This window comes from Oncorhynchus mykiss, chromosome 31 (assembly GCF_013265735.2).
Source record: "Oncorhynchus mykiss isolate Arlee chromosome 31, USDA_OmykA_1.1, whole genome shotgun sequence".
In the NCBI taxonomy this organism is placed as follows: Eukaryota; Metazoa; Chordata; class Actinopteri; order Salmoniformes; family Salmonidae; genus Oncorhynchus; species Oncorhynchus mykiss.
Genome location: NC_050571.1, coordinates 28358287 through 28381556, shown reverse-complemented (window position 1 = coordinate 28381556; position 23270 = coordinate 28358287). Strand labels below are relative to the sequence as shown.

The 23270-nt window shown below is 42.0% G+C and overlaps 3 protein-coding genes across 11 annotated transcripts in view; 2 read left to right on the top strand and 1 right to left on the bottom strand.

Moving 5' to 3' along the window:
* The first annotated feature begins 399 nt into the window (after positions 1-399).
* On the top strand, positions 400-11051 carry LOC110504932 (cytochrome b-245 heavy chain). Its single transcript, XM_021583812.2, has 13 exons — positions 400-681; positions 983-1078; positions 1333-1443; positions 1713-1797; positions 3441-3586; positions 5772-5953; positions 6044-6170; positions 6285-6377; positions 6485-6726; positions 6951-7113; positions 7391-7537; positions 7646-7770; positions 7943-11051. The coding sequence occupies exons 1-13, from the start codon at positions 637-639 to the stop codon at positions 8067-8069; spliced, it is 1689 nt and encodes a 562-aa protein (XP_021439487.1). The 5' UTR covers positions 400-636; the 3' UTR covers positions 8070-11051.
* On the bottom strand, positions 11050-22865 carry LOC110504931 (cleavage stimulation factor subunit 2). 4 transcript variants are annotated; one of them, XM_036969776.1, is made up of 15 exons: positions 22711-22865; positions 21134-21212; positions 20417-20586; positions 20109-20245; positions 19799-19918; positions 19461-19583; positions 19152-19251; positions 18357-18416; positions 15217-15316; positions 13018-13142; positions 12646-12972; positions 12321-12445; positions 12173-12247; positions 11715-11862; positions 11050-11372 (listed from the first exon to the last, which is right to left on the bottom strand). In XM_036969776.1, exons 1-14 carry the CDS (start codon positions 22790-22792, stop codon positions 11740-11742), a joined length of 1746 nt encoding a protein of 581 aa, XP_036825671.1. In that variant the 5' UTR covers positions 22793-22865; the 3' UTR covers positions 11050-11372; positions 11715-11739. The 4 variants fall into 4 exon arrangements, with proteins under 4 accessions (XP_036825671.1, XP_021439483.1, XP_021439485.1 ...); XM_021583808.2 differs by having other exon boundaries at positions 12646-13142; XM_021583810.2 differs by having other exon boundaries at positions 11050-11196; positions 12646-13142.
* A 232-nt stretch (positions 22866-23097) lies between these two features.
* LOC110504930 (BCL-6 corepressor-like protein 1) overlaps positions 23098-23270 on the top strand; it is a 29517-nt gene continuing 29344 nt past the window's right edge. For 5 of the 6 annotated variants that reach the window (XM_036969911.1, XM_036969910.1, XM_036969909.1 and 2 more), the window contains exon 1: positions 23099-23252. The gene's annotated coding sequence lies outside the window, so the exon portion shown is untranslated. Of the gene's footprint in view, positions 23253-23270 lie in introns of all 6 variants that reach the window. The other variant, XR_005041155.1, reaches the window with a different exon arrangement.

Below are 23270 nucleotides of genomic sequence, written 5' to 3'. Positions count from 1 at the left end.
AACCACAGAGCAGGCTCAACTTGCCCGGCTGACATAAATTGTCCGTCTTTCACTTAAAACAATTGGGATGAACCAGACCTGGCTGGGCCCGCGAAACTGCGGTACGCCACTGTTTTCGAAAGTATTATAGAATATATGAAGATAGTGCCTTAACCACTGCATTGTTACTTTACTTTAAAATGATGTAATATAAATCATATTTTGTCTTTAAAAAATGTACTAGTACTCTTGATATTGCTTTCCAAAAAACATATAGAGCCATGGGAAAGTTAACGTGAGGCCTATGGATGCAGACAGAGATGGATATAGTCGGGCGGACTGGCTCTTTCTCAATTGTCCAAAAAACCGCCCTCTTCTTGGAGCCCAAGAGCCAGCAACATTCAGTCAAAAAAATACAATTCTTCCTCATTCCACAGACGCGAGGAATGACATGCTGACATTTCGCTTTCAACAAACACAAAGGATTACTTTACTCATTGAGTAATGCAATTTTATGGACTGTACTTTTCCTCATGTCATGACTTGGACTAGTGACTGACTTTAAATAGGCGGGGTGTGAACATACGCTACATAAAAACAACAGGTAACGATGTAAAGACCAGTAGCGTCACTGGTGGATGGCGAAAGTCCTTCAAAATGGGCAACTGGATAATTAACCATGGACTGTCATCCTTCATACTGGTAAGAACATGAGTATTACCTTAATCATCTTCGACAGTGTAGGCTACAATTATTCTATAATGTAAATGAATGAGATAAAAACAATTTGGGCTCTTATCTGGACTGCCAGACAAAGCCCATCTGAGTGATGACCCAGATGCGCAATATCTCTCCAAATGCACAAAATAATATAACTAGGGTTAGCCTTACTGAAACCCTAAAATATATGTTATTTTTAGGAGTAATAAATACAATTAAGTAACATACAATAGTCACGATCCTGCTGTTTTGGGTAATGACCTCCTCCTGGCTGGATTTACAGGTGGTCTGGATGGCCATCAATATATTCCTGTTCCTCTGGTTCTATTTCTTCTACGACTTGGGGGATCAGTTTTTCTACACACGCCACATTTTAGGGGTGAGTCTTACCATATTATTTAGGCCTTAGGTAGTATAAACATAGTATGTGCTCAATGATCCATGCATTTGACTTAAATAGGACAAGTATGCAATTTTCCGATGTCCGTTGAGTTTTTTAATTCTATATAATTGCAGTTTTAATTGAGGTCTACCTGTAGCGTACACCATTCCTAATGATAGGACAGATGTCAAAGATAGTATGTATAGGATAACACATTACACAGGTTGACATGGGTGTCTTTGGGCTTTCAGTCTGCATTGGCCTGGGCCAGAGCCCCTGCAGCCGTCCTCAACTTCAACTGCCTGCTGATTCTGCTGCCCGTGTGTCGTAACCTGCTGTCTCTCATTCGAGGCTCCTTCATGGTAAGACTTTCTAGTGCCAAGGGCTGGGCCAAGGGTGGGGACATTCATTGTGCAAGTGTCTAATTTGTCATCAGAGAATATTGTGGCTGTAATTCCCTGTGTTCTGTAAATGACTGCGTAGTCATATTGTCTGATGACACCTATAATGGAACAGACTTGTATAGTTGAATTGTTTTTCTAATAGATGATAAAGGTTCATGGCCTTTAATTGACTTTGATTGTCATCTTCATTGTGATTTTTCTTGAACGTTCTTGTGTTGCTGTTTTAGTGCTGTGGGCGAACTATGAGAAAACAGCTGGACAAAAATATCAGTTTCCACAAGCTGGTGGCCTACATGATTGGGCTGATGACAGGTATGGAACACTTGCTTGCTGGTCAGATAAGCAGCTGAAAACCCCTAACCTGAAGCCTTTTGCAGAGATAAATACTCTACTAAATTTTAGTCAACAGTACTTATGAAACATGCAAGATTTATGTGAAATTGTTACCAGTTTTATTTAGTCACCACAAAATATGACACTTTCTCATTGTGGGGAAGGCATATGCAATAATAAATCTATCTTTGTCTTTTTCACCCCTTGACTTATGCTAGATAAAGGGATACTGAAGCTAAATATTGACTTAGGGTGTATTGTGTTATATAGGAAAGTCTTGACCTCGGAGAGACTAGAGCCCTCACAAAGTCTGTTTCAAGAAGGACAAAGGAAACAACCCAGCCTTTAGAAAACAAACAGTCCTGTGAAAAAGTATTTGCCCCCTCTCTGATTCTCTACTTTTGCATATTTTTTATACTGAATGTTAGCACATCTTCAACCAAAACCTAGTATTAAATAAAGGGAACTTGAGTTTACATATAACAAAAAAGATATACTTATTTTATTTATTTAATTAACAAAGTTATGCAACACTCAATGCCTCTACGTGAAAAGTAATTGCCACCTTACACTCAATAATTGGTTGTGCCACCTTTAGCTGCAATGACTGCAACCGAATGCTTCCTGTAGTTGTTGATCAGTCTCTCATATCGCTGTGGAGTAATGTTGTCCCACTCTTACATGCAGAACTGCTTTAACTCAGTGACATTTCAAGCAAGTCCTGCCACAACATCTCAATTGGGATTAGTTCTGGACTTTGACTAGGCCATTCCAAAACATATATTTTGTTGTTGCTTTTTAACCATTTTCTTGTAGACTTGTGTATTTTGAATCATTGTCTTGCTGCATGACCCAGTTGCCCTTTAGCTTCAGCTCACAGACGAATGGCCTGACATTCTCCTGTAGAATTATCTGATACAGAGCAGAATTCATGGATCCTTCTGTTAAGGCAAGTCGTCCAAATCCTGAGGCAGGGGTTCCATTATTCCTGGCGAAAACCATATACTCCATTCCACCAACGGTCAAGCATGGTGGTATTGTGATGGTTTGGGGATGCTTTTCTGTCTCAGGACCTGGATGTGTGTAAGGGGGAAATTGGGTGTTGCATAACTTTGTTTATGAAATAAATTAAATAAGTAAGTAATTGTTGTGTTATCGGTTCCCTCAGGTTCCCTTAATCTAGTACCAGGTTTTGGTTGAAGATCTGATAACATTCCGTATCACAAACATATAAAAGTAGAGAAAATTAGAAAGGGGGGAAATACTTTTTCACAGCACTGTATGTGACACTTTTGATAGAACATGGGAACATTATTCCTCCAGTATCTTGAGATGTACTATTCAAGATAAACTACATGACCAAAAGTATGTGGACACCTGCTCATCGAACATCTCATTACACAATCATGGGCATTAATATGGAGTTGGTCCCCCCTTTGCTATTATAACATTCTCCACTCTTCTGGGAAGGCTTTCCACTAGATGTTGGAACATTGCTGCGGAGACCAACTAATTAACCTTCATTGCCCTAAATGGATGTCAAATTTGGGTGTGGAATTATCCTGTTGAACAAATATGTCCTAATGGAAATGTTGCTGTTTCTTTTCCTCATTTTGGTGCAGCTGTTCACACCATTGCCCATTTTCTGAATGTGGAGTGGTACTATAATAGCAGGCTTGGGAAGTATGATGACCTCAGCATGGCCCTTTCCAGCCTGGATGACTCAGGAAACACCACCTTCCTGAACCCAATCCGTTCTACAACCACTGTACGGATTACAATTTGTATTTAATTTTATTTATATTGTACTAGGTTAGTCTCATTGAGATTAAAAATTTCCTTTGCAAGAGACCTGGTCAAAAAAGCAGTACATAAAGTTTCAAACAATTAAAACACACAGTACTACAGTTTAAAATATCAGTTTACACTTCGTTATGGGAGGATTGGTTCAGCTAGAGGTCAAAACATTGACAGCCCCCTAAATAGCTTTCCACCATAGATTTGACCCTAGCAGCTATTGGCCATTGGAATATATATATATATATATATATATATATATATATACACACACACACACACAGTTGAAGTCAGAGGTTTACATACACCTTAGCCAAATGCATTTAAACTCAGTTTTTCACAATTCCTGACATTTAATTCTAGTAAAACTTCCCTGTTTTAGGTCAGTTAGGATCACCACAATATGAAGTGTCAGAATAATAGTAGAGAGAATTATTTATTTCAGCTTTTATTTCTTTCATCACATTCCCAGTGGGTCAGAAGTTTACATACACTCAATTAGTATTTGGTAGCATTGCCTTTAAATTGTTTAACTTGGGTCAAACGTTTTGGGTAGCCTTCCACAAGCTTCCCACAATAAGTTGGGTGAATTTTGGCCCATTCCTCCTGCCAGAGCTGGTGTAACCGAGTCAGGTTTTCAGGCCTCCTTGCTTGCACATGATTTTTCAGGTTTGCCCACAAATTTTCCGTAGGATTGAGGTCAGGGCTTTGTGATGGCCACTCCAATACCTTGACTTTGTTGTCCTTAAGCCATTTTGCCACAACTTTGGAAGTTTGCTTGGCGTTATTGTCCATTTGGAAGACCCATTTGCGACCAAGCTTTAACTTCCTGACTGATGTCTTGAGATGTTGCTTCAATATATCCACATAATTTTCCTGCCTCATGATGCCATCTATTATGTGAAGTGAACCCGTCCCTCCTGCAGCAAAGCACCCCCACAACATGATGCTGCCACCCCCGTGCATCACGGTTGGGATGGTGTTCTTCAGCTTGCAAGCCTCTCCCTTTTTCCTCCAAACATAACGATGGTAATTATGGCCAAACAGTTCTATTTTTGTTTCATCAGACCAGAGGACATTTCTCCAAAAAGTATGGTCTTTGTCCCCATGTGCAGTTGCAAACCGTAGTCTGGATTTTTTTATGGTGGTTTTGGAGCAGTGGCTTCTTCCTTGCTGAGTGTCCTTTCAGGTTATGTCGATATAGGACTCGTTTTACTGTGGATATAGATACTTTTGTACCCGTTTCCTCCAGCATCTTCACAAGGTCCTTTGCTGTTGTTCTGGGATTGATTTTCACTTTTCTAAACAAAGTACGTTCATCTCTAGGAGACAGAACGCGTCTCCTTCCTGAATGGTATGACAGCTGCGTGGTCCCATGGTGTTTATACTTGCGTACTGTTTGTACAGATGAACGTGGTACCTTCAGGCGTTTGGAAATTGCTCCCAAGGATGAACCAGACTTGTGGAGGTCTACAATTTTTTTCTGAGGTCTTGGCTGATTTCTTTTGATTTTCCCATGATGTCAAGCAAAGAGGCACTGAGTTTGAAGGTAGGCCTTGAAATACATCCACAGGTACACCTCCGATTGACTCAAATTATGTCAATTAGCCTATCAGAAGCTTCTAAAGCCATGACATAATTTTCTGGAATCTTCCAAGCTGTTTAAAGGCACAGTCAACTTAGTGTATGTACACTTCTGACCCACTGGAATTGTGATACAGTGAATTACAAGTGAAATAATCTGTCTGTAAACAATTGTTGGAAAAATTACTTGTGTCATGCACAAAGTAGATGTCCTAACCGACTTACCAAAACTATAGTTTTATTCCGACTTCAACTGTATGTGTGTGTATATATATATATATATATATATATATATACACACACACACAGTTGAAGTCGGAAGTTTACACACACTTAGGTTGGAGTCATTAAACTCGTTTTTCAACCACTCCACAAATTTCTCTCTCTCTCTATATATATAGTACTGTATTATAATGCTTTGTATGTTATTATAACTAAGGTACAGAGGTTATCCTAGTCAGGTCTGGTCATCAGAAGAAACTCCTGGCACAGAGTCATTTTAGGTGTCTTATATAGGCATAGAGGTCATCTGACTGACTTGAATGTATTCTGATTGGCTCCTTCTTTCTCAGACGCCGACTCTCCTGGTGTTCACCAGCGTCGCGGGGATCACAGGCGTAATCATCACGCTGTCACTCATCCTCATAATCACCTCATCCATGGAGGTCATCAGGCGCAGCTACTTCGAGGTCTTCTGGTTCACACACCACCTTTTCATCGTCTTCTTCGCTGGGCTGGTCATCCATGGAGCCGGGTAAGGTTCTCTCAGTCCCAGCTCCCATTAATTTCATGTAGAAATATTTGTTTTGGATCAAGAGTAAATGGCCTTGTCCTTTGTCTACAGACGCATCGTGCGAAGTCAGACCACCACCAATCCACCACATAATGCCACCTTCTGTAAAGATCGAATAGATGACTGGGGGAAGATTCAGGAGTGTCCCGTTCCCCAGTTTGCAGGGGGGTTCCCACAGGTAAGAGATTCCTCAATGACACCTACAACTAAAAATATCTTCTGTGAATCCCAGGCCTCATGGTAAGAGAATTGTCTCAGAAACTGTATATCCTGTGTTCCCTTGTCCCTACAGACCTGGATGTGGGTGATCGGTCCCATGATCCTCTATGTGTGTGAGCGCTTGCTGCGCTTCATCCGCTACATGCAGACCGTCAAATACAGGAAGGTGTGCACTGCAGTAACAAGTGACTTTTCTTTGTAATTGACAATAATTGTGTTTTCCATTCCATTAAAAGATAATCAACATCTGTCTCTACAACTCTCCTCTCTTAGATAGTTATTCGACCATCCAAAGTGTTGGAGCTGCAGCTGGTGAAGAACGGTTTCAAGATGGACGTGGGTCAGTATGTCTTCCTCAACTGCCCAGCCATCTCCCAGCTGGAGTGGCACCCCTTCACCATGACCTCGGCCCCCGAGGAGGACTTCTTCAGTGTGCACATCCGCTCCGTGGGCGACTGGACCCAGAAACTCATCAGCATTGTGGAGCAGCTTCCTGAGGGGGCTGAGGGACCCAAGTAATTTACTCCTCTTTATAGAAAAGCAGACAATGGCTTATACTGTATTAGCAAGATCCTCAGTTCAGTGGATAAGGATAAGGCAATGCAGGATTTCTGTGATAAATTGAAGTTACATATGCACAGATTTTAAATTGGAAACCATAGGAATTAGGCTTAGCTGGTAAAATTTTCCTGCCCTCCCTTCCTGTTTGCCATTGCTTGACCTTTGACCTGTCCCTCAGAATGGGTGTAGATGGACCGTTTGGTACGGCCAGTGAGGATGTGTTTGACTACGAGGTTGCCATGCTGGTTGGCGCTGGCATTGGAGTCACCCCCTTCGCCTCCATCCTCAAGTCCATCTGGTACAAATTCAAAGACTCCAACCCAAAGCTACGCACCAGAAAGGTAGGGAACACATTGATACTCTATGGCTTTCCATTGAAGTGACTAACCAGACAGCTTTAATGCTGGTAACCAGTCTAGCACATTTACAAAGTGGAAAGATTCCATGATGCACCTGACTGTTGGCTGACACCAAGCATTTCTTGTTTCTTAAGCAAAAGGTCACATAAACCTTGGATTCTATCTATGTGAATATGCTCATTTTTCATGGACTATTACCAGCATGGCATGTCATGCCTTTGTTTGAAATCACATTCTCATGTTTACTTCCTGGTTGCAGATCTACTTCTATTGGTTGTGCAGAGAGACGCATGCCTTTGAGTGGTTTGCAGATCTGCTGCAGCTGCTGGAGAGGGAGATGGAGGAAAGAGGCATGGGAAGCTTCCTCACCTACAAACTCTACCTCACTGGATGGGATCAGAGCCATGTACGTGAGGCAGCATACATACACCCACCAACAATCTGTATTACCATTTCCACTGTGAGACATGCAATAGTTGTGGTAGCGTCTGTTCACTATCTTTCTTCCCCATAGGCAAACCATGTGATGGTTCATGCCGATGCGGACACAGATGTGGTCACTGGTTTGAAGCAGAAAACAAACTATGGCAGGCCCAACTGGGATAAGGAGTTTGAACAAGTACGCAAAGAGAATCCGACGTAAGTTTGTTTACAACACATTTTGACATGACAGTATTCCCCTTATAAATCACTTTTGGACATTGCAGTTGGTAGTTAATAGCAGTGGTATTACATCTAAAACATATAGCTTGGTGTGTACCCTACATTGACTAAATTACTATATATTTTGGTCTCTTAACAATGTCCACAGGTCAGTGGTGGGCACATTCTTGTGTGGCCCTGCAGTCTTAGCTACTGTCTTGTCAAAGAAATGTGTCAAATACACGGATGTCGATCCCCGAAAGACCAAATTCTACTTCAACAAGGAGAACTTCTGAGCAAAACAATGTCTAATCTGCTCCTCTTGAAGAAAAGCTGGATCTTTGGTTTTCCAAAATATTGGCAACAGAGATTTTTTTTAGACCATTCATCTGAACACAATGGACAATGACCGATCCTGGTAGGTTGTCTAATATTTATTTCACATAGGATTCAGCTCCATCTTTACCACGTATCTTGTCGGCATTCATATTTTATTATAGGAATTACTTAGGCAGCAACTGAGCAAGAGACATTCAACTTTGACCAGGTTGTTGCGACCATTGTCATGATAACCTGGTGCAGCAGGCAGCATTGAGCTCGCCAGTTTGTAGTGTAAGCATCTGCTTGGCATTTCCACACCCGGTGGCTAGCAATGGGAGAAGATGGAATGAGATGGATTTTGTCCGAAATTCTCTTGCATTTTCACATCGATGAAACATTTGATCTCAACACAGTTTTATGTTCCAAAAAGATAATCTGTTACGAACTGAGTGGACTAAGTTTAGTCGATTTTACCCTTTGCCAAAGTTGTAAAAAATGGTGTTGTTTAGAAGGACAAAGGTGAATTGAGTTATTGCACACACGCACTTCACAGAGTAGGCGTTCCCTAACGGAAATATGCAAATGTTTGTTAGAACGCACCAATAGGACCTCACTAGCTCGTGCTTGGCTCTGCCCACCTCCTTCCTTGTTCTGCCCACTATGACTAATTTGTTCCCATTGGAAATGACAGGCTGTGGTCCATCTTGGGTTAGTTTAAAACATCTTTGTTAAACTTCTGGTTCATTCAGTCATTCCTATGGGCGAAATTAATGGAGAAAGAATAGGGTTTTGGGATAAATGCCAAAAATTAGGTTTGAGGTTAACACAGGCTTAGAAGATCTTATACATTTTGTTCTATGATATATTATCAGTCAGTTAACATGACCTTTATGCATCTTGCAGCCTTAATGTGCTTTGTCGTAATTTTTGTTATTACATAAATGCTTCAAAATTCACAAAAACGTATGTTTGCTGATGAAGGTTATCTCATAGAACAAAATGTATAAGATCTCATAAGCCTGTGTTTACCACAGACCTTATTTTCAGCATTTATCCCCCCCAAAAAACATTTCCCCATGGGTGTTGGCCAAAGAGCCATGGTGGACTCAGCCTCTGTTTAATGCCTACAAAAGACACCACTACTATTGCGCTCTATTGATCCATTTCTAAATTTCTCCAATAGGACAAACTGCAGTGCACTGCTTTCATTTGTTCACATTCACAAACAGCAGTGGAGGAAAAGGTACCCAATTGTCATACTCGAGTAAAAGTAAAGACATCTTAATTAATAGAAAACGGCTTGAGTAAAAGTTTAAACGTTTTTGGTTTTAAATATACTTAAGTATAAAAAAGTATACATTTCAAATTCCTTATATTAAGCAAACCAGATGGCATTGTTTTTTTATTTTAATTTACGGCTAGCTACGGCCACGCTCCAATACTCAGACATCATTTACAAATGAAGCATGTGTTTAGTGAGTCCGCCAGATCACAGGCAGTAGGATGACCAGGGATGTTCTCTTGATAAGTGTGTGAATTGGACAATTTTCCTGTCCTGCTAAGCATTGAAAATGTAACTAGTACTTTTGGGTGTCAGGGAAAATGTATGGAATAAAAAGTACATACTTTTCTTTAGGATTGTAGTGATGTAAAACTGGTCAAAAATATAAATAGTAAAGATACCCTAAAAAAACTACTTAAATAAAAAAATACTTGAAAGTACTACACACCACTGACAAACAGTAAGTTAGAAGCTCGCCATACTTGTAAATAATTACCTTGTAAATGTGTTACATTTTCCTGTTATGGTTAATAAAAAGTTGGCTACAGTTGAACACAAAACGTCAGATATGTTCTAGTAATTATTTGAACTGGCTAGCCAGCTCGGAAAAAAAACCTTCCTTTCCCTACAGGCTTTGGTCAACAAGCCATGGTGGAGTTGATACCTTTCAGAAAGGTCTGCAAAAAGTTTGGGGCATAAATCTTGGGACTGAAAGCTGGCTGCCTCAGTGAATATATGGGTGTGTTTCGGCACTTGAATACCTTTTTGGATTCTACCTCTTCCACAGAAAACCGACAAGCCTTGCACACAGAGACAGAAGCTTTGTTATATCTGAACTACTCAGGGATTGGCTGGCTCCTTTGCTTCCCGCTTTTCACAATGAATCATGTATGAAGTCACTTACTGTTATTAATTGAAGACCTTTGTACAGAATAGCTCATCTTGTTAAAATGACTGCCATTAAATGACACATGGATGAGTTAGATATTCACTAAAGTGTAGGGAGTGGTTTGGTAGGTTACCTGTAATGGAGTGGCGTTATACATGTGGCCCAGGCCAACCATTGGATTTTGTTTGCCCCCCTCATTATCTAAATATTGGAGATTTTGATAAGGGAAATAAGATTTCTCTAGATAGCAGAGAAATCAAAGTCACTCTTATTGGGGGCAATTTCTATACTACTTTATGGGGGTGTAACAAAATGTACACTGCCAATGTACCGAAAATTGTTCATTTGCTTTTACAGAAATGGTAGCTTGGGCAAGATAACCCACCTTAAATGCTTAAGCGTTGTTTTGTGCTTTCAAGGGGTGTGGCCACAGAGAAGGAAACAATACTCCTACATTAAAGCCCTATAGAATAATAAATCTCAATTTCTTGGAAAAGACATAACTGGAAGGAAGGAAAGGAAGGTGAGGCATTGCCAGTCAACCAGGGAATGTGTTCTAGATTAGATAGGAATGATGTTCTTATAAAGTGTACTTCCCTTACAATGATGTAACAGGGAACACTCCCTGTTCCCTCTGACCCTGCACAATTATTTCACATTCTTTTTGGTCTTGATTCTGTTTCTTTTAAAGCAAATAGATCACTTTGTAGTCTACAATGACACTTTAATCCTCTTCTGTACATACCAACATCTTATCTGAATAAAATACTGTAATGCAAAAAAAAATTGTGAACAGTTTCTATTGAAATGTTTATTTAATTGAACAAATATCCAGACAGGCAACAGGTTCCAGCCACAAAATGAAAAGGGTTGGGCATCACGTAACATCCAGCAACGCTTCTCTCAGTTGAACTGACTATGAAGTGTTCCCCTTCAAAAGAATAACAGACATTCTTCAAATCACTAACACTTTAAACGTCCATTTAAAAAAAAAAAAGACCATATAATACAAAAACCATCCCCAAAATGTTTGAAGTGAGGTGACGTGTTCTGATCAAGCCAACGTCGAGGTTACAGGGGGCAGGGGTGTCGGGGTCCTGTGACAGTCTTGAAAACACAACCAGGAAGGGTCAGTATTCTCCAGGGAGATCATGTGTAGATTAATTAGAGGGTGTTCCACAACTGAGCCACAATGCAAAACATGCTGACATCTCCACTGAGAAGACAGACCGCTTAAATCAAGGAAAATGGAATCTCGCATCACTCGTCATGGAAAGGGGGAATTATCTCACTTGAGAACCCAATGGTATATTCAGTGACGTAAAATTGTTCTGAATAGTTCAGATAGAAATGCAACAACTAGCGCTGCCACAATGCCCTGTCTATCATATATGTTCTACATCATACAGTTCCATCTGAACGTTCTGCAACATTACATCTATGTGTTACCTTGAGCCTATGGGTGTGGGGGTATTCAGGGTGCCCCGGTGGTCTTCAGGATCTGCTCTTTGAGGACAAGAATGCTCTGCCTCTGTTCTGGGGGCAGCATGGCGATCTGTTCTGGGGTCAGCTGCAGCACTTGCATGATCAAGGCGGCCTGAAGAACATCATAAACAGACTGGTGAACCACACTGCTCTCAGATCAGATAACAGTAATGTGAAAACAAAAGACCACAAAAAGCATGATGGAGATGGAAAGTCCAATCTATAAAAATAGTTATCAGCTAAAACTAGTTTACAGTGAAAATGTTCAGATTTTTTCCCCATGGAATAACTACAGAATGTAGTGCAGACCTTGTCAATCTTGATAGTCCAGTTTCTCTAGACAGCAGACAATCAGCCATTATCTTTTACCATCTATCCAGGCATTTTGATGTCATTGTGAACCAGTGACAAGCCACACCCACCTTCTCATGGTCCTGTGAGGTCACCTGGCTTTGCCCTGGGCTGAAGCTACCTCCGGACTGTGGTACACCAGGACCCTGAACAAACAGTTATTAGAGCAGTTTTCATTGACATAGCATCTAATGTAGTAAAGCTGTAGGTAGGCTGTACCGGTCTGGCAGGTGGAGGGGCATTAGTATTCATGGAGTGAGGGGAGGGGCCCTGCATTCCTTGTGCAGTGGGAACCCTCTGGCCCGACACTGGTCCACGGGGGTCCACCGCTCGGGGGTCCCGACCTTGAGAAAAAACAGCCATTCCTTACCAGGTTACTCATTCATTGCTGATCAGACCTAACTAGTCTAAGCACAGGCGCTTGTCAACCTGTTTTTGTACATAGTTCTAAATGATGGCAAAAATGCATCTTATAAAATGTCTGCTAAGAGAGAGAGAAAAAATAAGAAATTAATTGGACTTGATAATACTGTGATTTGGTTACCTCTGTTCTCCATGGGGGGTCCCCTGGGCTCCATCATGGGGGGTCCCCGCTGTTCCATCATGGGGGGTCCCCGGGGCTCTCCCATCATGCCCCTGGGTTCACCCATGGGGGGTCCCCGGGGCTCTCCCATCATGCCCCTGGATTCACCCATGGGGGGTCCCCGGGGCTCTCCCATCATGCCCCTGGATTCACCCATGGGGGGTCCCCGGGGCTCTCCCATCATGCCCCTGGGTTCACCCATGGGGGGTCCCCGGGGCTCTCCCATCATCCCTCTGGGTTCACCCATGGGGGGTCCCCGGGGCTCTCCCATCATCCCTCTGGGTTCACCCATGGGGGGTCCCCGGGGCTCTCCCATCATGCCTCTGGGTTCACCCATGGGGGGTCCTCTCATGTCATGGGGCGGCCTCATGTCCAGAGGAGGCCCTCCAACCATCTGGTTCATGTGCATGGGGGGCCCCTGGTGTGGTGGGGGGGCCCCGATGAAGCCTCCTCCTCGACTGGACACAAAGAACACAGAATAAGAGTAATTCAGACATTGAGAGGTGCTATAAGAATGCAACAGATTCAATCAAATGACGAACTACACAATGGTGCTTCTGAGTCTAAGGCTTTTCCCTAGGGCTGTTATGGTGACCATATTACCGCCGGTACTCAGCGCTCTATTGTCTCTCTAATCACCGACTTCAATACAAATTAAATTGAAAATCAAATCAAAACATGAGAGCCCTGGCATTCAGAATAATAACCTGTTGCACAGCGAGAGCCAGCACCTCAGCTAGTTGATGCATGGAATAAAGTGTTCCTGTTGTGAAACATTTCTATAGGCTATGCTCTGCAATGGCATGTGAAAACAGAGTTTTGATGACCTCTATTAAATCCATCAGCTTTCTATAGGCTAGACCTACTACATACAGTACCAGTCAAAAGTGTCAATTGACTGATTTCCTTATATGAACTGTAAATTAGTAAAATCATTGAAATTGTTACATGTTGCGTTAATATTTTTGTTCAGTATACAAAGTATTGACTCTGGTGGGAATACTTACAGTACCAGTCCAAAGTTTGGACACACCTACTCATTCAAGGATTTTCTTTATTTTTATATATTGTAGAATAATAGTGAATACATCAAAACTATGAAACACCAAATATGGAATCATGTAGTAACAAAAGAAAGTGTTAAACAAATCTAAATATATTTTATACTTGAGATTCTTAAAATAGCCACCCTTTGCCTTGAAGACAGCTTTGAACACTCTTGACATTCTCTCAACAAACTTCATGGTCACCTGGAATGCATTTCAATTAACAGGTGTGCCTTCTTAAAAGTTAATTTGTGGAATTTCTTTCCTTTGTAATGCATTTGAGCCAATCAGTTGTGTTGTGACAAGGTAGGGGTGGTATACAGAAGATAGCCCTATTTGGTAAAAGACCAAGTCCATATTATGGCAAGAACAGCTCAAATAAGCAAAGATAAATGACAGTCCATCATTACTTTAAGACATGAACTTTGAATGTTTCCTTCAAATGCAGTCGCAAAAACCATAAAGCGCTATGATGAAATTAGCTCTCATGAGGCTTGCTTGGGTCAAGAAACACGAGCAATGGACATTAGGCTGCTTTCAAAACAACTAGGAAATCTCAGACTTCAGTGCGTTCCAGACAACTGGGGTCATCCAACTCGGAATTTCAACTTGGGAACTCGGGCCTCTTTCTATAGCTCTGACCTGAAGATCACAGGAGTCAGGATCTTACCTCTTATTTTTCCAGATGTCTTGAACGTACCAGATCCCAATTGAGAGCCCATAGCCTACAGAGCCTAGTGAAATGTGTGCTTATAAGCCAGTCATTGGGCAAACGCATGTGAAAAGTTTAGACTAGCCACTATATAATAAGTGGATCCCAGCTTTCTCATGCTGCTATATTTATTACATTCAGAATGACAAAACGGTGTAGCCTACCTGGCATATTGAAAAAGTAACTGCAGGTATCCTCTATTCGAGTGCAGGCTATACTCTTTTTTTTTTTTTTTTAAGAGGTTGGCCACTAAATCTAAAATAATTCCACACATTAGTTGGCTAATGTAAAGACCAGATTAAAATTGAGAATACTACGTGGGAATATTATCAAGTGCTTGTCAGATTGTGAATGAGAGACTGATGTAGTGTGTGCAGCCTTCAAAAGAAACAGTGCGAAGTGCTTTCCTTTCATGACACTTTTTTCAAAATCACCATTCGTTGAAACATGCAGCCTTATAATGTATTAGGAATCAAAACATATCACAACTAAAGTTAAATAGGTAACTATACATTTAGCATGATGGTGGACCTGTTTCTTTGTTAATCACAACACAGAATAGCCGCATGTGCACACTATGTTCAATTTTATTGTTGTTACTATAAAATGCCACTGGAATTCTTGCCTGCTAAATGAACTAGTGTAGCCTACAGCCATATGGCATAGCCAGATAGGGACTAGCATAAGGACGACTAGCATAAGGACGACCAGCATAAGGACGACCAGCATAAGGACGACTAGCATAAGGATGCCACAGCCCTACTCTTCCCTCACCTGGGTTCGATGACCTCTCCTGTAACAGAGAGCAGGGTTCCTCCTCTGGGGTCATTGGGGCCATCACCAAGCAGGCCTCTGGGAGGGATACCACCTGGTCCTGAGGGGAGAACACACATCAGTCAAACATAGACATGTACGAAGGACACCACACGACATCACTCACTACACCGTAATGCTTCATTCTATGGTCATATCACATCCCTCCCATAGTTCACACTACAGACAGACACAGACACTACAGGTCACACTAACCACTGCAGCGACACCGCTCATCACCACACCACAGACAGGGAGAGGACCGAGGGACAGCGGAACAGGGTAGTACTCTACCAAAGAGGGAGGTCTCGCACAAAAGGAGCACGGCACATCTTTGAAAATGATCTGCATTCAAGTGGTTTGCCTACTTGTACGTCTGGTCACGTCAACAGAAGATGCGTTAGTGACATAAGACAGACCACGGGGGTGTCCTCATGCAATTACAAAAACAGCAGGTCAACGTCTACAACACAAATACGTGCTAGAAGAAATGCATTAATCCTATTCCTCCAAATGGAATGTATATTTGTTCATACGGGCCTTCTTAGGAACATTGTGCAACTACAGCAATCACTCAAGTCATTAATCACCCTTGTAATCAGTCAGAATTTGCGGTTGCACCAAACGCATCTCCCAAACTATGACATGACAGGTTTTTATAACAATGGGTATTGTTAGCCTGAAGCAAACCCATATTTCTGTAATTGTATGCATGACTATGGTTGTGGCAGTTAATTAACATAATATTTAGCATCTACACAACCTACAAGCCACCGATAGAGATCTTTGGAACATCTACATTTTAAAAAGTCTAATAAATCCATGTAATATAGCCTACACCATCACAATAAATCCATTATTTTAGACAGGTCTAAAGAAATATGATATGAAGAAAATGTAGTCTATTTCAGAAGAACAGAATAGCATACTCAGTTGTCCTTATGTTAGGCCCTGATCTGGTTATGGCACACACTAGTTAATTTAGTAGACAATATTTGCTTAGAATTCCATGCCATTATTTTATAGTATGAAGAACACAATTGAACAAAGCTGAATAAAATAGAAAGGATATTTTCTCCAAAACGATTTGAGGGAGTGCGATGTGCTATTCTGTGTTGAGTGGTTAACAAAGAAATAGGTACTCATATATGCTTAATTTAAAGTTATTCATGCAACTTTAGTTGCGCTATACATTTACGTTGTTTTATACATTGTAAGGCTGCATGATGCGACTCATGAGGATTTGGAAAAAGTCGCTTGAAAGGCATGGGCTCCACTTAGTTTTTTGGGGGCAGGGTGTACAAACTACATCAGTCACTCATTCACAATCTGACAAGCACTTGATAACGCCTAGAAGTTCGCTGCGGCATCCCCTTTTGGCCGTAATACACCCCCCCAAAAAAGCATTACTTTTGCCGCCAGTGGCCGTTGTGTCCTTCTCCCTGCGTTCCGAATCACCTCTCACTCACATCGATCTCCTTCGCGTGATCGATCGGGTCTTTCTCACAGGCTACAAATGACAGACATCAGGGACGCAACTGCGCGTGTCCTTATCCAATTCCGAGGTGCATATAGAAGATTTTGGAAGAACTGTCCAAATTTCCTCCGTCAGCCAACACCGGCAGGCCTAACGAACTTCAAAAGCACTAGCCTATGTCAATCTACTATCCCCCATAATACAAAAAAGTCGACCTATTCTGTGCAATAAATAAATATTCCAAACATAGTCTGGGACAGTTGTAGGATGCGATAGATCCCAAATTGATACAACCACTAGCATCCAAAAACCTTTTTTACGCAATGTGGGTGACGCAACAGATCAGAACGTTTAGCTTAAAAATGTTGATAAACTATTAGGCTATTTCTTCACATTATAAACGCACATGGTAGTAGGCTATAAACGCGAATATTCCATTAGCAGGAAAATACCATTATCAAAAGTGACCGCAAATGCAATTATGCATGTAATGTTTTTATTATAAAAAGGTGCATTTTTAATGGTGAAAATTATATTCCCCAAACTTTAAACTCACGCGCTGTTTATGTATGCCAGTTAATCCGCTTTACAAGGGGTGTAAAGCCGAAAGTGCTTAATTTTAAGACGTTTTCTGGCCACTTTTGTCGTGATACAAACCTTAACCAAAGGCCCATGGTTTAGGCTACATGAGGTGTGCAACTATGATTCGGAAGATTTTTTTATACATTTATTTAAATCTGGTTTTTTTGTATTTTTTTAAGGGCATTGTTTCTTATGATGGGCATCATTCATAGGTGATAATATATAATTCACACGTGATAGGCTAATATTGTCACCCCTCAGACTAATCTTGATTGAATCTTGTCTTTACATATACACCATTATGCACCTGTATCAAAACAGGGGCAGCGGAAAATGGACTTAAATAGCGAATGGAGGATGCTTTTCCTGTGGTTCATAATCATGAAAATAAGCAATGTGCTTAATATTAGGAAAGTTGATAAATAAATATATTAAAGCCTATAGAAAGCTGATGGGATCCTCCTCTCTTTACTAGAGGCCATCACTCTGTTTTCTCATGCAATTGCATAGCATATAAAAATGTTGCGCCACATGAGCTCATGGGCTCTCATCAAGCGATTGATTAGATTTTCGATTACATTTGCATTGACGTCGGAGTGATTAGAGAGACAGGGGTGCTGAGTATCAGCCAGTTAGCAAGTTTGGTATGCTACTAATGTCCAGCAGCATCAGAGCTTGGAGATGCCTAATCACTGTGACTAAACGGTCAAGTGGAATTTGATTGCCTTCATGACAGCCGTTGTGGTGGTAATACGGTCACCGCAACAGTTCTATGCATGACCAGTCAGATTAATAAAACATTTATAAATGACCTAAATGCATTTATTCTGACAGGACGCCTACTCAACTACTGCTCTTATGAGCTGTTCCTCAAGTTCGACGTTCAACTTCTGCCCTCAAAAGTTCCTTGTGTTTTACATAGCAAATATAAGACATAAGAGCACTCCAGCCCCAGTCGTCAGGCTGTAGCCAGATCATAACAGCCCTGTTGGCCTGGCTGGAGTCTCGGGAGGCAGGCCGGAGCCTAGGGTTAGGGTGATACCTTGAGGTCGCTCGATAGCAGCCTGCCCAGATGATCCTACGGGTGAGTGCTGGAGGTTTCCTGAGCCAGCATTAAGTGAAAAGAACAGGAGACACACAACTCAGAGAGCAAAGCAGCAACACATAGGAGCACACCATCACATGTCACACTGACAGAGAGAAGACCAGACTTCATAGCAACAGTTCAGAGCATACAGAGAGCAGCACTAAATTGTAACTGATATGGATGGCTGAAGTGGATGAGGTGCATTTTGTGGTGAAAATGTTAAACAAATATATTGCAGAAATAAATATACCTCAGTACACCCCCCCCCCCCCCAAAAAAAGTCTCATTGATATCTACATAGTTGGACAATCATATCTGATCCATTACGTTATGCTTCTAACGGCAATGCTATAAGCATAGTTAACCCCAGTCCTGAAGCTCTTCAACCACTAGTTCCCACTGCCACCTAGTGTCAACAAAGAGCAATGGAGAAAAGGAAGACATGAAAATAAAATCAGAGGGCAAAATGTGATAAAGCGAAGACTTAAATTGGAAAATATTTAAATTGAAGCACTGGGACCACTGACCAGGAATGGATGGGTGGGTGGATGGTGACCCCCCCCCCCCAAAAAAAGCTGAATTGTAGACACAGGTATGTTACCTTGTCACCTATCGATAAGAACGGGACCTCCCTGAGGAATTCTCATATGTGGCTGTATCCCGCCTGGGGTGAAATGGCAAAGGGAAGCACAACAGGGGTGCTCCTTTGACTTCCAGATACAGAGAGGCTGTGTGTGTGTGTCTCCTTACCTGGTGGTCCCACTGGTCCCTGTCCTGGCATGGGCCCAGGTCCCCCACCCATAGGAGGGGGCTGCATCATCTGAGGAGCTCCGTTCATGTGCATGCCCGGCTGACCAGCAAACACAACCAGACATTAGCACAGGGAACAGCAGACATGCATCATGTAACAATTATCAAAAAATAAATATTAAATGTGGATCCTAGATTTAGCTTTAGAGATTATGTAGGTTGATCTAATAGATGTAGAAAACAGCCAGATGACCTAAGTTGATCTAAATTCTATTCCAGTGTGTGAAGGTGTCTGCAAAGTGGATTCACCATGGGCTGTGACTGGGAGACTGGAGCATTGGCTGGGGGAATAGGCTGGTTGGCCACTGGCACTGGCCCAGCTTGACTGTTGGGAACCAATGGCTGCACTGGGGTTTGACGGTGAAGCATTTTCTGCAGCAGGGGTCAAACAAACAAAGGAACATTCAGGTTACACGTTGACACCTCTCTCGACGAGAACATGTGCGACCAATATCAGCTCTGAATGTTTTCATGCTCAAAGAGAAAAGCCTCTGACCAGCTATGCTCTAAAATCAGTAAGACATCCACAACACTGGTGCTTCCACCTAACCCAAGCCAAACAATACTTCAGAATAACAAAGTCTCACCAGGGCAATCTCAGGGTCTACGATCCTCATGACAACCTGGGCCTGCAGCAAAGCAAAGGCCAGCTGGGGGTTCTGCAACAGCATGTTCCTGGCCTCCTGGGGACTGTTTTGCACACACAGCTGGAGGGGGTAATTACACCACAATGTGAGTCCAATGTATTCCAATTAATTTGTCTTTGGATTATCCACAAATTATCGTCTGAGCATTAACTATCCTGCTATAATGTGATTATATACAATCTCAATACAAGGATCCTGGGAAAACAGCAGCAGTCACTGTGCATAGAGTCTATAGAGAGAACGGACTCACCTTCATCTGTTTCATGAGCTCAAACATCTGCTCTGGGGGCAAACTGGCCACAGCTCTGCTAATAGACTCTGGAGCCTCGTCTGGCATGATGTTGTCCCCGTAGGGAGACTCAATAATGGGGGCTCCTGTCCCCAAACCTGGGGGACGACAACAGAAGATATGTCTTAAGAGTCGTGCTGAAAGCTAACATGTTTTGCTGCTCAATCAATTATTGAGCAGCAAAACATGGCCCATCCGCTCTACAAATTCTCTTTGTGGTTAATAGTGCACTGCAGTGTGGTTAATAGCACGCAACCGTGGATACTTACTCTTGAGCTCCTCTTTGTTTTTCTCACTAGCAGCATTGTCGACACGGAGAGCCCGGCCGCTGAACTCTCTTCCGTTCAGGTTCCGCATGGCACTGAGGGCTGTCTCCTGGTCCTGATACTCACAGAAGCCATATCCCTTCGGCTTGCCTGTCTCCCTATCATACACCAACCTAGAAGAAAGTCTTGGCTTACAAACCATTTTCACATGTATCATAAAAGCTCGCCCCTTCCCTCCGTGGAGACCTGGGCTCATGTCGCTGAAGGCTAGGTCCTGTATCCCCAAAAACATTTACCAGCTCTTTGGTTTACCTACTTCCGATAAACTTTTCCTGTCACAGAAGGCAAATTACCATCCCGAATGCCTTACCATTTGGTACAGGTTACAACATGTGTGAAAATAAGCATTTATATCCAACATTTCCAGAGTTTACAAAAATCTGGGATATCGCATGAATCTCGCCTGGCAACTACTACGGAGAACCAGGACTTGTGAGCGCCCACTTCATAAAATGCTGATCTCAACTTTTATTTTACTGTACACATTATACAACCCATACCGACTGGTAAGGCCTTCCAGGTTATAGATTCTCCTTCGGTGATGGGAAGTTTCTCAGAAATAGGTCAACCAGAAAGCTGGTAAATATATTTTGGGGGCTAAATCTGGTGTTTAATGGGGTAAAAAGGAGACAGAGTGACACTTTAAGACTACTCACTTACCGAAAGCTGACAACGAGACCGACTTCTGAAAAAATGTCTTTCAGTTGCTCCTCTGTGGCCTCATATGGAATGTTTCCCACTGGGAAATTGAGTAAGAGTTCCAGTCAGCAATTTGACTGAGTTGTGGAGAAACTTATAGAATTCAAGAATCCTTGGTACATAGATAACAATATATGTTAACTGAAAAAAAATGCGTACACAGCCTGGATCGCAGGGCTTTGGCTAGTTAACGATTTTGGAAGCGCCAGACCTGTTAGTTCCCATTACTGTTGTCTGTGAAACAACAGCAAATTAGCTAGCTAGCTAAGCACCTGCTGCAGACAGCACTGCTAGCTATGTGATATAATTATGACCAAGACTATTATGACACTATTAGCAAGATATATAACTAACTAGCTATACACATAGCTAGCTAAGTGTAAACCTGTGTTAGCAAACTAACTATACTGAACAAAAATAAACAAGAAAGTGTTGTTGCTATGTTTAATGAGCTGAAATAAAATCTCTGAAAAAAATGTTCCATATGCACAAAAAGCTTATTTTGCTCAAATTTGTTTACATCCCTGTTCGTGAACATTTCTCATTTGCCAACATAAGCCATCCACCTGACAGGTGTGTCATATCAAGAAGATGATTAAACAGCATGGTCATTACACAGGTGCACATTATGCAGGAGTCAATGAAAGGCCACTAAAATGTGCAGTTTTGTCACAACGCCAGAGATGTCTCAAGTTGAGGGAGTGTGCAATTGACATGCTGGCTGCAGGAATATCCACCAGAGCTGTGCCACAGAATTTAATGTTAATTTCTCTACCATAAGCCATCTCCAATGTCAATTTAGAGAATTTGGCAGTATATCCAACCGGACTAAAAACCACAGACCACGCGTGTGACCATGCCAGCCCAGGACCTCCACATCCAGCTTCTTCACCTGCGGGATCGTCTGAGACCAGCCACCAGGACAGCTGAATAAATTGAGGAGTATTTATGTCTGTAATAAAGCCCTTGTGGAGAAAAACTAATTCTGATTGGCTGGGACTGGCTCCACAGTTGGTGGACCTATGCCTTCCCAGGCCCACCCATGGCTATGCCTTCCCAGGCCCACCCATGGCTATGCCTTCCCAGGCCCACCCATGGCTATGCCTTCCCAGGCCCACCCATGGCTATGCCCCTGCCCAGTAATGTGCAATCCTGAGATTGGGGCCTAATGAATTCATTTTAATTGACTGATTACCTTACATGTATAGTAAACCACAGTTGTGAACTAGATTATGGGTTTAGAGGAATCGCCATATGTCAACGTCTCCCGTCAACCCTGATTCTGGCTTAGGTTTCGTGATACTGACAGAGATTAATAGTTTAGCAAACGTGAGGCATACTATAAAAATAATGTTGATACAGATCTTGGAAACATTTCAGTGAAAACGCGTTGGCTAAAGGAAGCTAGCTAACGCTACAGTGGCGCGTTTTGCGAACTAGCCAGCTCGCTGGACTAGCGGTCATATAAGTACAAACTTATTCTCCGGCATATATACACACCTTTGAAACAACTAGTATTACTCTATAAATAAACGTACCAAAGACAGAGCGCAATGAACGGTCAACAGCGGGATCTCTGCCAGCGGCAGCAACAACAGCAGCAGCTGCTAAAGTCGCCATTTTCGGGAATGATAACGGTGTAGCAAAAGGAAATTCTACACTTTAAAGTGTAACACCATCCGGTTTATGAGTGGGCCTCGTTTGAATACCTATTTTCAAACGCATACTTCATTTCTCCTTGCAGTGAGGAGTCATTGATATAATGAATGAAAGGAGCTAAAGGTTTCCAATGTTGTCCACATAAAATAAACGATTTCAATAAACGTACTGTATAAACGCAAATATCTTACTCCTACATTTGCATACATGACTTCACATTTGGCGGGGAAAACACCGAGGTCTCGTTGTCCACTAGGGGGCGTCGTTTGTTGCGGTGCGTAACGTTTTGCATGCGCACGAAAGTTTTAGTTCAGACCTCTGGTGTCGAATATTTTTTTATTAACTGCTTCATGCAAGTGTTTATGTAGCTAGCTAAACAAGTCAAGTGTGCGAACACAGAATGTATAGATGTTATTATATGGTAAGTAGCTAAAGTTGA